Raw genomic sequence first — 12,591 nt, 5'->3', positions numbered from 1 at the left:
GCAATCTCCCTGCTATGAAATCAAAGACTGGATCTAGAATGAGTGGAAGCTGGGATTTTCTATGCAAAGATAAAGAAGGGAGGGACTCCTGGAGCTCCTGGCCTTTCTCCTGCTTTTCAGAGAGGCTTAGAATTAAAGCCCCCCAGGGTTAGTGTGACCTCTGTTTGTAAGAACTTTGGCTGTTGTGACTTCTGTGGGTTCTTCCAGGGTGGGAGCAAGAGGACACTGAGATAGATAAAGACCAGGGGCCAGAGAGAAGATCTTGACAAAATGGAGTCACTTTGGTTGCTTTACTACCTCCACAGGGAGCCAGGAGCCAGAGGGAATGGGCCCTGGAAGCCTCCGACCTCCTCCTCAGGTGAGTGCAATCTATCCACAGACCTGACCAATGTTAGCAGTCACAAGCATTCCTGCAGACAAGGAAGATGGATGGGCTGTGGCGCTGGCAGGGCCTGGTGTATGGGACATTGCTTGACAAAAACAGGGGGAACACAGTAGAAACAACCCTGCCCTGCCCAGTTGATTCCTTGGGCCCCTGCCCTCTGGGGCACCAAGATACACACATACACACAGCCTTTTTGTTTTTATGTTCCTCCTCATTACAAAGGACTGAGGAGGTCCTCCATTTGCTTCATCAGGAATCTCCATTCCCCAGGGATCAGATCTGTTCTCTTTGGGCCCACCCAGCACCCCTCTCCACCCAAAGTCTGTCCTCCTTCTCTTGGTTTCCTGTGACCATGCTCCCCTGAAGCTCCGGAAGCACAATTTCTTACTAAATATTATTATATCTCCAGGGGTCCGCAACAAGTCCTCATGAAGCCTTAGGAACTGACTGATCAGTGCTCCTATGTGTGTATGTGTACATGTATGTACTCATACACACACACATACACATACACACACACACAAGTACACCCAAGATCCAGCATCTCACTTTTTCACCTGCTCCTCCTCCACTGAGAACACAAATAAAACCAAACCCTTTCACTCAAGGTTCTCTCTGTCTGAACAATAAAAAGATCCACTTGCCAGTATCTTAAAACATCTCTCCTTCTGCACCAGAAACTGCCATCTTCAAGAGGCAGACAGCAGCAGCCTGATTCTTCATTGTTCCTCAGCAATCCTTTGCTCTTTGTGCTATGCTAAGGTCACTGCCATAGTGCGCCCTTACATTTATGGCCCTTGCTTATCCATACCTTCCCCATCTAACACATACTTATGTACATGTGTTTGTACACGTGTATGTACACCGCAACTCTGATCCATGCCTCAGATTCCCTTTACCCTCTCAAAAAGAACAATGTATTCCTGTACATCCATTGACTTTGTTTTGATTAGGACTGATCCCTCCCTTCATCTATTCTCCCTCTGACTCCCTCCTTTTTCCTCTTCACCCTGTTCACTGGGGAGTACATTGCACTTCTCCATTCATCCTCTTATGTCCTTTATTCTTCCTTCCTCTGACCAGATGACTGAGGTTTAGTCCCCACCCACTTGTTTGTAGAGATGTGTACTTGCAGACCCTCCTTGCCAGAAATAACATTTCCTAGACTTTCTCTCCACTCTCTTCCCCACTTTCCACTCTCTCCTTAAGGTCATCAAGACATAACAGAACCACTTCCAGCTTTATTCTACTTTGATTCCCTCTGTGAGCCCAAATAGGGGTATTAGGGGACACATGCCATCTCACCATAACTGGATATAAATAGTTTTTCTTTCCATTTTGGTTCCTTCAGGCTAGTTCATTCTGGATTATTTTTTAAATTTCTCTTCACTTGTGTTTGACCTTCTAAAGTTTTCTTCAATTATAGTCTTTTCCTTAGCTGTGCTTGGAAGGATTTTCATTAAAGGCCCTTTTCCCTGACAGCACTGTATTTCTTTTTGCTTCATAATTTGCTCTTGGCCATAAGATCATGGCCTTTGCCTTCTGTTAATCTATTCCAAGTTCTCTGCTCCTTAATGAAAGTTGCTGCCAAATTAGGTCTGGTCCTAATGGTGGCTCCTTGGGACTAGAACTGGACTAGATTTTTCTTTCTGGTGTCTTGAAGGATTTTTCTCATTGACTTGGCAGCTCTGCATTTTGGTGATGGTGTCCTGGGAGTTTTCATTCTGAGATCTCTTTCAGGAAGTTGATGTGGTTTGAGGAAGATGCAGAAAGAAATCTGAGCATTTTTCTCTTGGCCATCAGGAGCTCTATTCACACAAAAGCATACAGGCTAATCATGGGAGAGGCTACTAGGGCTACCAAAGGAGGCTGCCCATATCAGGAAGTTTTGGTCCTTTGCCAAGCTTCCTGGACCTGGAAAAGGATCAAGGATGTGGTCTTCTGTGAACTCTAAGATTGTTGCTGTATTGATTTTACCTTGGAATGGAATGTGCTTTTAATTGTGCAAGATTATGTTAAGAACACCTGAAAGCACATTTCTGGTGGTATATTTTGGAGACGAGATTATAGATTAAGTGAAGAGAGAAAATAGGCCCAAGGAGTGGGAAATAAGAAATGCAGTTGGGAGAGCAGTAGGGTTACCTAGGAATGAGTTCAGAAGAATCCATTAAAGGCATGTGCCATGTAGCACTAGGATGCTGTTCCATTATGCATTCCATAATAAGTCCTTTCTCAGCTTTATTTCAACTGATCCTCAATTCAATCAATCTCATAATGATTACAGGTTTAAGGGTTGCCTCTGACACTCATAAAGACTATTTGGGAAAATCCTGTCTCTTTTTCAGTTTCCTCCCGTAAATTAAAGGGGGTTGGACTCTTTAGTTCTAAAAGGTTTCCATCTGCATATTTTATGACTTTTGATGGTTTAGGAGTTGGTAATGTTCAAAGATGTGGCTGTGGACTTCACCCAGGAGGAGTGGGGGCTCCTGGACCCCTCTCAGAAGGAGCTGTACAAGGAAGTCATGATGGAGAATGCCCAAAACCTGCTCTCCCTGGGTAAGAAGTCTACAAACAAAGGGAATACCTTCATTCCCCAGGATGCAGAATTTGGGGGTGGGGGAAGAGAAGGGAAAGGGCTGGTCTTTACATTATATGATAGGATCTGGGGATGTCTTTTATTGCTCCTGAAGCTATCTCTTAATAATTCCTATGTCAAAGATTAAATCAGTGTGGTAGCATCTCCAACACAGAAATAATCTTAGAGGTTAGACTCTACCTGGAAATGAATTTTGTCTGCCAAAGATCTGAAAGTTGTTCAGGCACCTTTTCCTTTCAACTTCTTCTTTTGGGGGATTTTTTTTCAAATATTTTTGCAATATTATCCTTTTTTAACAAGCATCATTTTGTAGCCCAAACCACCTAGTAGTCCTTAGTATAGGAAGTTTCTCCTTAACCTTCCTTTGTATTGCCCTCAAAATGCAGCAAAAGTGGTGGGAAAGGAATGAAAAGCAATAGGCAATTATTTCTACCTGCTATTTGTCAGGTGCTATGCCATAGGCTTTCTTTACAATACAATAACAATATTGTTCAAGAACAACTTCTAGTAAATACAACATTTTGAGTATCCTAAGTACCTAAATAAATGCAAAAAAAACAAACAAAAAAAAGAAAGATGCTATTTGCATTCAGAGAAAAAATTGATAAACAGAAATACATATAGCATAATTTTACAAATTATATATGTGTATATACATATGCATGTGTGCATATGTTTATTATTTATCTAAGTATATATATTTCCACATAATAGCTCCCATACCTAAGGTGGGGACAGGAAAAGTGAAGAGAAAAAAATTTACCTGATCATTTTGTTGTCTATTTAAAAGGAATAACAAGTTGTGCATTGCAGATTGACTGAGGAAAACAGTATTTAACTGACTTGCACAGAGGTAGACAGTAATTGTCCAAGGCGTAATTCAAACTCAGGTACACTTGACTCTATGCTCAGGATTCTCCACTGCACTACTGACTCCCTTTAACTTCTGGATAGTGGAAACTACAGACTGAGTCTATCTTTCTATAAAAAAGGTGTGTAAAGGTCTTTAATGATCAGGCCCAAGGCTGCTTCAGCACAATAGCGCTTTTTACCTAGGTATGTGATCAGAAGTTTCTGCTAGAAGGGAGCCTCACAAAAGAGGAGGTGGGAGGAAGGGCCTTTGACTCTCTCTCTCAGAAGAAGTTGTACAAATAGTGGGGCACATCCTATTTTAGATTATTTGCTTTACAATCACTTAGTGGGTAAGTATAGGCATATATTTTTGAACCAAAAAGGGCTGGATTTCAACATGGAGCAACTCTGGATCTTCACCCTTTCCCAAAAGAGAACTAAAATACAAACCTCTCTCCATCTTCATCTCTAACTGATTTCCATGCCCAGGGCTTCCAGTTCTCAGAGAAGAGGTGATCTCTTATTTTGAGCAATGGCAAGCATCATGGATGCTGGACCAAGAAGGCCTCAGGAGCTACTCTCCAGGTGAGTGAGTTGAGAGCAGGTGTATGACAGATATGGTTATGATGATTCTAGGTGTTACCCTGAAGTAAATGTTCAGTTTGGGAAGAAAGACCAGACTTGTATTTAATTGTTGTAAATTTCTTGGCAATTCCTGGGCTCCTTAGTGAATCTCGTTTTCCCATCTATAAAATGAGTGGGTCATATCCCATGGTCCTGTACATTCCTTCCAGTGATCATCTGTGATCCTATTAGAAGTCATTGTTAGGAATTTGGGGCAATGGAATTCTCCTGATGAGCCATTTCTTAGAACTTCTTCTAGTCAGTAAAAAATTAAGGGCCTGCTACATGGCAGCCCTGGGCTGAGCACCAGGAACATAAAGTGATATTAAGGGACATCCTCTGCTCTTATGAAGGTCACAGACTATGGAAAAACCCACTATGAATAAATTTAATGCCTCAGTACATCATTAAATGATGGAGATAATAATGGTTTAAGAAGGAGAGCAGAAAAGGAGAGGATATAGTCAAAATGAGAGAAAATAGCTAGCAATTAGACAGTACTGTGTATCACCCATGGCATTGTCTTATTTTATCCTCATGACAACCCAAGGGCTTTGCTGATTTTATTAAGCCCATTTTACCGATAAGACTAGTCAAACAGAGGTCCTATAACTTTTTTTTTATTATTTTATTTATTATATTATTATATTATATTATATATTATATTTATTTATTCTTTATTATAATTTTTTTTTGACAGTACATATGCCCAGGTAATTTTTTACATTATCCCTTGCACTCCCTTCTGTTCTGAAATTTTCCCTCCTTCCCTCCACTCCCTCTGCTAGATGGCAGGCAGTCCCATACATATTAAATATGTTATAGTATATCCTAGGTACAATATATATGTGCAAAACCGAATTTTTTGTTGTTGTTGCAAAGGAAGAATTGGATTCATAAGGTAAAAATAATCTGGGAAGAAAAACAAAAATGCAAACAGTTCACACTCATTTCCCAGTGTTCCTTTTCTGGGTGTAGCTGATTCTGTCCATCATTGATCAATTGGAACTGGATTAGATCTTCTCTTTGTTGAAGATAGCCACTTCCATCAAAATACATCCTCATACAGTATTGTGATTAAAGTGTATAATGATCTCAGAGTTCTTCTCATTTCACTCAGCATCAGTTGATGTAAGTCTCTCCAAGCCTCTCTATATTCATCCTGTTGGTCATTTCTTACAGAACAATAATATTCCATAACATTCATATACCATAATTTACCCAACCATTCTCCAATGGATGGGCATCCATTCATTTTCCAGTTTCTAGCCACTACGAAAAGAGCTGCCACAAACATTTTGGCACATACAGGGCCCTTTCCGCTCTTTAGTATTTCTTTGGGATATAAGCCCAGTAGTAGTATGGCTGGTCAAAGGGTATGCACAGTTTGATAACTTTTTGGGCATAGTTCCAGATTGCTCTCCAGAATGGTTGGATTCTTTCACAACTCCACCAACAATGTATTAGTGTCCCAATTTTTCCACATCCCTTCCAACATTCATCATTATTTGTTCCTGTCATCTTAGCCAATCTGACAGGTGTGTAGTGGTATCTCAGAGTTGTCTTAATTTGCATTTCTCTTATCAATAGTGATTTTGAACACTCTTTCATATGAGTAGAAATAGTTTCAATTTCATCATCTGAAAATTGTCTGTTCATATCAGAGGTTCTATAACTTGACTCTCAAACTTCTGAGGTGTGATTAAAAGTCTGCTCATCCTGAGCCTATCCACTGTAACTGTCTTGTGATTTTGAAATAAATATGATGAAAATCACCATACATGTATGACATCAAAAATAGAAGGAGAATTGGACAAGCTCCTGTTGGGACAATGAAAATTCATTTTTTAATCTCTAACTGTAAGAGGCTAGATCAAAATAAAAAATCAATTGCTATTTATATTTCCATTTATATTTATATTTATATTTCCAATCAAAAACAATTGCTATTTATATTTCCATTGGCTCATGACAAAAATTCCAGTACATGACAGATGTATTCAAGCATCAATTACAAATAGTGCTTTATGTTGTTTTTAAGGAATATTTATATACTCACAGCCTGTGAAAGGATAGTAACTGAAACCTTACTGAATGATCAACCCATGTTGCCAACCAATTCTTTTAAAAATCTGCCAGATAGAAGAGAAAGATACACAGAGGATACGTTCAAATTAGAAAACAACCTTATACATTTCAATGAGTGGCATTTTAATGTTTGGTTTTCTGGAAAGGTTGTAGCTTTCTATGGTGATTTCATGATGGCCTTTCCTGTTCCTGCCTCTTGACCATGGTTTTCAAGTAGCCTGCCAGCACTGCTGCAGGAATGCACACCCAGGTAACATCTTAATCAGGCAATTAGAGATTGGATGAAATGGGATTGCTAGGTAACCCAGGAGGGAGAGAACTACTCTGGTCCAGGGAGAGACGGCCCCCTACAGTTATTGCACTCCTGTGGCTGTTATATGAATGCCCAACCATCCTAGAATGTTGGAAACAATGTGATGTCAAATTGAAAAGCCAAAAGCATATGCTGTACTTAGAAATATTCAGATTTTGAGAGAATGACTGCACAGTCCTACAAAGCAGAATATTGGTGATTATGAGAGCTTGAAATCACAGCAAAAAGACAGCTGTTAAGGTGGAAATATGTACATCTTTGTTGTCCCAGAGGATAGCTACCTTTATAACCAAATTGGACATTTATTACTTTAGGTGCCACTAATACCTTTTTGGGTCAGGTCCTTTGGATTCTTATCTCAATCCTTCAAGGCATTTGTGAGTTTCTAAAAGGGAAAGGATTGCAATATTGGAACTCCCTTCCACATCACAGGATGATGAACTCAATTTTCTATATGAGACACATTTTCAGATGTGGATATTGTCATGCATTAAAAAAAAAAAAAACATTTTTAGTTTATGCAGGGAGCACATAATGATATTAAAAAAAAAAAAAAAAAACAAATAAGTGTTAACTATCCCCACCCTGAGGCTGGGGCTAAGTGACTTGCCCAGGGTCACACAGCTAGGAAGTGTTAAGTGTCTGAGACCAGATTTGAACTCAGGTCCTCCTGAATTCAGGGCTAATGCTCTATCCACTGCACCACCTAGCTGCCCCTATAAGTGTTAACTATCAAAAAAAAAGTAATGGGTGGGAACAAAATCTCTTATACCTCAGGTAAATAAAAACACAACTGTTTTAGCATTTTGAATATGACCTCAGATAACATAATAGAAAAAAATAAAATTGGAAGTGATCCTCATGGAAATTTCTTATGGTTACAGGTAGGATAGATCATGAAATCATTTGAGTATTTAATATAAATGCACCAAATGAACCATAAATGCAAATCTGTGAAAAAAGGTTTGAAAGTGCAGATAATGAAAGAAAAGGGAAAAATTGAGGCAAGATAATTTGTCACATGCTGTAGGCAGCACATGCCCATTTATACAATGTAAATTCCTGTCTAAGCTGTTGGGATTTGATTTAAGTCGCTCGCTATTCTGAGCGAATTTAGGGTTTTGATGTCTGTTGTGATATGGGAGCCACCTGGAGATCCAACTTAGTTCTGCAGAATGGATCCCTTCATGTAAGAGGTTGATGGTGATCATGCAAGGAGATTGAGAGGCAGTTGCTTTGTCTGACCCTCTCCTCTTCCCTCTTGCCTCCAGTTTACTTTATTCCCCATCCATAAAGAACATCTGCATCAGCAAAGGCTGCCTTGCAACTCCTTCAGATGTTATGATTCACAGCTGTGGAGGCTCTCGGAGAATTGACCTGACCCTTCTCTGAGGCATGGTCCTTAGCAAATGTCTTGAGTTGTACACCCATGAGAATGAAGGCACTTTCTGTGATGTCACAAGTTTATTGGGAGGTTCTAATGTAACTATGCATGAAGCTCCATTGATAACAAATTATATTTTTGATGTAAATTAATTGGATTTAAAATGATTGCTTCTGTCCATGTAGGATTTTTCTCTTTGTCTATGACGAAAGAAATTTGTCTCATGGATGGACTGGGATATAAATATGTGTGTGTTGGTGTGTACATGCACGCGTGCCTGCATCGTGGCTATGTTTGTCATATTGTTTTGTGTATTTTTTTCTCTCTTTTTTTCTTTTTTGGAAGAAGAGATCAGACATCAGATGAAGGAGACTACAGGAGAACAAAGCTATTCTGTGGTTGAAACTCACAAGCAAAGATTCATGGGTGATGGCCCCTATGACTTTACTTGGAGAGAAAACTGTGCATCACATCAAAGAATCCAGATTACAGAGAGAGATTATGTCGGTAACCAATATGGAAAAGGTTTTACAAAAGAGGAAAATCTTATTGGACATCAGAGAATCCACACTGGAGAGAAACGTTATGAATGTAACCAGTGTGGAAAAGCATTTAGAGAAAAAGGACCTCTTATTAGACATCAGAGAATCTACAAAGGAGAGGAAACTTATGAATGTAACCAGTGTGGAAAGGATTTAAAAAAAAAGGGAGCTCTAATTACACATCAGAGAATCCACACAGGAGAGAAACCTTATGAATGTAACCAGTGTGGAAAGGCTTTTAGACAAAAGGGAGCTCTTATTATACACCAGAGAATCCACACAGGAGAGAAACCTTATAAATGTAACCAATGTGAAAAGACTTTTAGAATAAAGGAAATTCTTATTAAACATCAGAGAACCCACACAGGAGAGAAACCTTATGAGTGTAACCAGTGTAGAAAAGCTTTTAGAAATAAGGAATCTCTTATTATACATCAGAGAATCCACACAGGAGAGAAACCTTATGAATGTAACCAATGTGAAAAGACTTTTAGAATAAAGGGAAGTCTTATTAAACATCAGAGAACCCACACAGGAGAGAAACCTTATGAATGTAAGCAGTGTGGAAAGGCCTTTAGTGAAAAGGGAGCTCTTATTAAACATCAAGGAATCCACACAGGAAAGAAACCTTATGAATGTAACCAGTGTAGAAAAGCTTTTAGAAAGAAGGAATCTCTTATTACACATCAGAGAACACACACTGGAGAGAGACCTTATGAATGTAACCAGTGTGGGAAGGCCTTTAGAGTAAAGGGAGCTCTTATTAGACATCAGAGAACACATACTGGAGAGAAACCTTATGAATGTAATCAGTGTAGAAAGGCTTTTAGACAAAAAGGAGCACTTACTGTACACCAGAGAATCCACACAGGAGAGAAACCTTATGAATGTAACCAATGTGAAAAGACTTTTAGAATAAAGGGAAGTCTTATTAAACATCAGAGAACCCACACAGGAGAGAAACCTTATGAATGTAAACAGTGTGGAAAGACCTTTAGTGAAAAGGGAGCTCTTATTAAACATCAAAGAATCCACACAGGAAAGAAACCTTATGAATGTAACCAGTGTGGAAAGACCTTTAGAGTAAAGGGAGCTCTTATTAGACATCAGAGAACACATACTGGAGAGAAACCTTATGAATGTAACCAGTGTAGAAAGGCTTTTAGACAAAAGGGAACACTTATTGGACACCAGAGAATCCACACAGGAGAGAAACCTTATAAATGTAACCAATGTGAAAAGACTTTTAGAGTAAAGGGAACTCTTATTAGACATCAGAGAACCCACACAGGAGAGAAACCTTATTAATGTAACCAGTGTGGAAAGACCTTTAGAGAAAAGGGAAGTCTTATCCCACATCAGAGAACCCACACTGGAGAAAAACCTTATGAATGTAACCAGTGTAGAAAGGCTTTTAGACAAAAGGGAGCTCTTATTATACACCAGAGAATCCACACAGGAGAGAAACCTTATAAATGTAACCAGTGTGGAAAGACTTTTAGAGTAAAGGGAACTCTTATTAGACATCAGAGAATCCACTCTGGAGAGAAACCTTATGAATGTAACCAGTGTGGAAAAGGTTTTAGAAAAAAGGGAGTTCTTATTGAACATCAAAGAATCCACTCTGGAGAGAAACTTTATGAATGTAACCAATATAGGAAGTGTGTTTTAAAAAAGGGAAGATTTGAGTAGATGCCCATCACTTAGAGAATGGACGAATAAATTATGGTATATGAACATTATGGAATATTATTGTTCCTTACACACCTCTCAGATTGGCTAATATGACAGGAAAAGATAATCACCAATGCTGGAGGAGAGTGGGAAAACTGGACATTATTGATGGAGTTCTGAAGAGATTCAGCCATTCTGGAGAGCAATTTGTAACTATTCTCAAAAAGTTATCAAACTGGGCATACCCTTTGTCCCAGCAGTGCTTCTATTGGGCTTATATCCCAAAGAGATCTCTCAAGGAGGGAAAGGCACCCAGAAGTGCAAAAATGTTTGTGGCAGCCTTTTTTGTAGTGGGAAGAAACTAGAAACTGAGTGGATGCCCGACACTTGGAGATTGGCTGAATAAATTGTGATATATGAATTATATGGAATATTATTGTTCTCTAAGAAAAGATCAGCAAGATGATTTTAGAGAGGCCTGGAGAAACTCACAAGAACTGATGCTAAATGAAATGAGCAGAACCAGGGGATCATTATACACAGCAACAGCTAGATTCTACATGATTAATTTTGATAGACGTGGCTATTTTCAAGAAAGAGATTATTAAGGCCAGTTCCAATGATCTTGTGATGAAGAGGGACATCTACACTCAGAGAGGACTTGGAGAACTGAGTGTACACCACAACATAGCATTTTCAGTCTTTTTGTTGTTGTTTGAATTTTGTTTCTTTCTCATTTTCTTTCCATTTTTATATGATACATTTTGTACATCAAGACAAATGTATACATATTTATACACATATTGGATTTAAGATATGTTTTTACCACATTTAATATATACTGGATTATTTGCCATCTAGTTGAAAAGGTGGGGAGAAGGGCGAGAAATTTGGATCATAAGATTTCACAAGGGCCAGTGTTAAAGAATTATCCATGCATATGTTTCAAAAGTTAAAAGCTTTAAAAAAGTTAAAAACAAAATTAAATTTGAGAAAACATAAGAATTTTTACTAGACACCAGAATTCACACTGGAGAAAAGATTATCAGGGGACTGACAATACCTTTTTAAGCGTATTGGATCCTTTTTGACCTGGTCACCCCCTTGAAAGGCAATATGGTTTAGTGGAAAGATCTCTAGATTTGGAATCAGAGGATGTGAGTTAAAATTCTGATTCTATACCTCAGTGGTCCTGAAAAATTAATTTCAAGGGTGGAGTCAAGATGGCAGAGACTATATACTTAACCTCATCTGAGCTTCCCTAACATGAACAGTAGATTAAGTCTCTGTATAGGTTTGGGGTATAAGAAGCCACAAATTTTCAGAAGACACTGTGGAAGAACTTCAGAAAAGATCTTTTTCAAATGGGCTAGGAAAAGCTAGCAACCCCAGACCATAGCCCAGGGAGCCCATAGCAGGGAGCTGGAGCAGAGCCCGGGAGTTGTGTCCTCACACTAGGGAAACTACTTTTTTTTCCCCCCTGAAAGTCATTTCTTTATTTTTTTAAATTAATTTTATAGTTATAACATTTTTTGACGGTACATATGCATAGGTAATTTTTTACAACATTTTCCCTTATACTCCCTTCTGTTCTGAATTTTCCCCTCCTTCCCTCCACCCCCTCCCCTAAATGGCAGGCATTCCCATACATATTAAATATGTTATAGTATACCCTAGGTACAATATATATGTGCAGAACCGAATTTTGTTGTTGTTGTTGTTGCAAAGGAAGAATTGGATTCAGAAGGTAAAAATAACCTGGGGAGAAAAACAAAATGCTAACAGTTTACACTCATTTCCCAGTGTTTCTTCCCTGGATGTAGCTGATTCTGTCCATTGTTGATCAATTGGAATTGGATTAGCTCTTCTCTATGTTGAAGATATCCACTTCCATCAGAATATATCCTCATATAGTGTTAGGATTACAAGGTGATAACTCAGGTTGTCTAACCAATTCTCTAGCTCAGAATTTACACCTTTGGTTCAGGCCTTTGAAAGGAGTTTGCACTTTTGGACTTCTGGGGGAGAGTTTACATGTTTAAAGGAGTTTGCACCTTTAAGAGGAACAAGTTCATTGGCTGTAGGAGTTCTCACAAGCCCCGTTGTTCTCACTACAATCTCTGCAAGGATAAA

The 12,591-nt window shown here is 38.8% G+C and overlaps 1 protein-coding gene across 1 annotated transcript; it reads left to right on the top strand.

Moving 5' to 3' along the window:
• Positions 1-325: 325 nt before the first annotated feature.
• On the top strand, positions 326-10,476 carry LOC141547617 (uncharacterized). The gene is given in 4 exon segments (XM_074276003.1): positions 326-358; positions 2,815-2,941; positions 4,323-4,418; positions 8,591-10,476. Coding segments are annotated over 4 exon segments (2,142 nt in total).
• Positions 10,477-12,591: the final 2,115 nt, after the last annotated feature.

The sequence above is a fragment of the Sminthopsis crassicaudata genome, chromosome 6, assembly GCF_048593235.1.
Source record: "Sminthopsis crassicaudata isolate SCR6 chromosome 6, ASM4859323v1, whole genome shotgun sequence".
Classification (NCBI taxonomy): Eukaryota; Metazoa; Chordata; class Mammalia; order Dasyuromorphia; family Dasyuridae; genus Sminthopsis; species Sminthopsis crassicaudata.
Note: the sequence above shows the minus strand (reverse complement) of the source record. Positions and strands in the feature narration are given on the sequence as shown.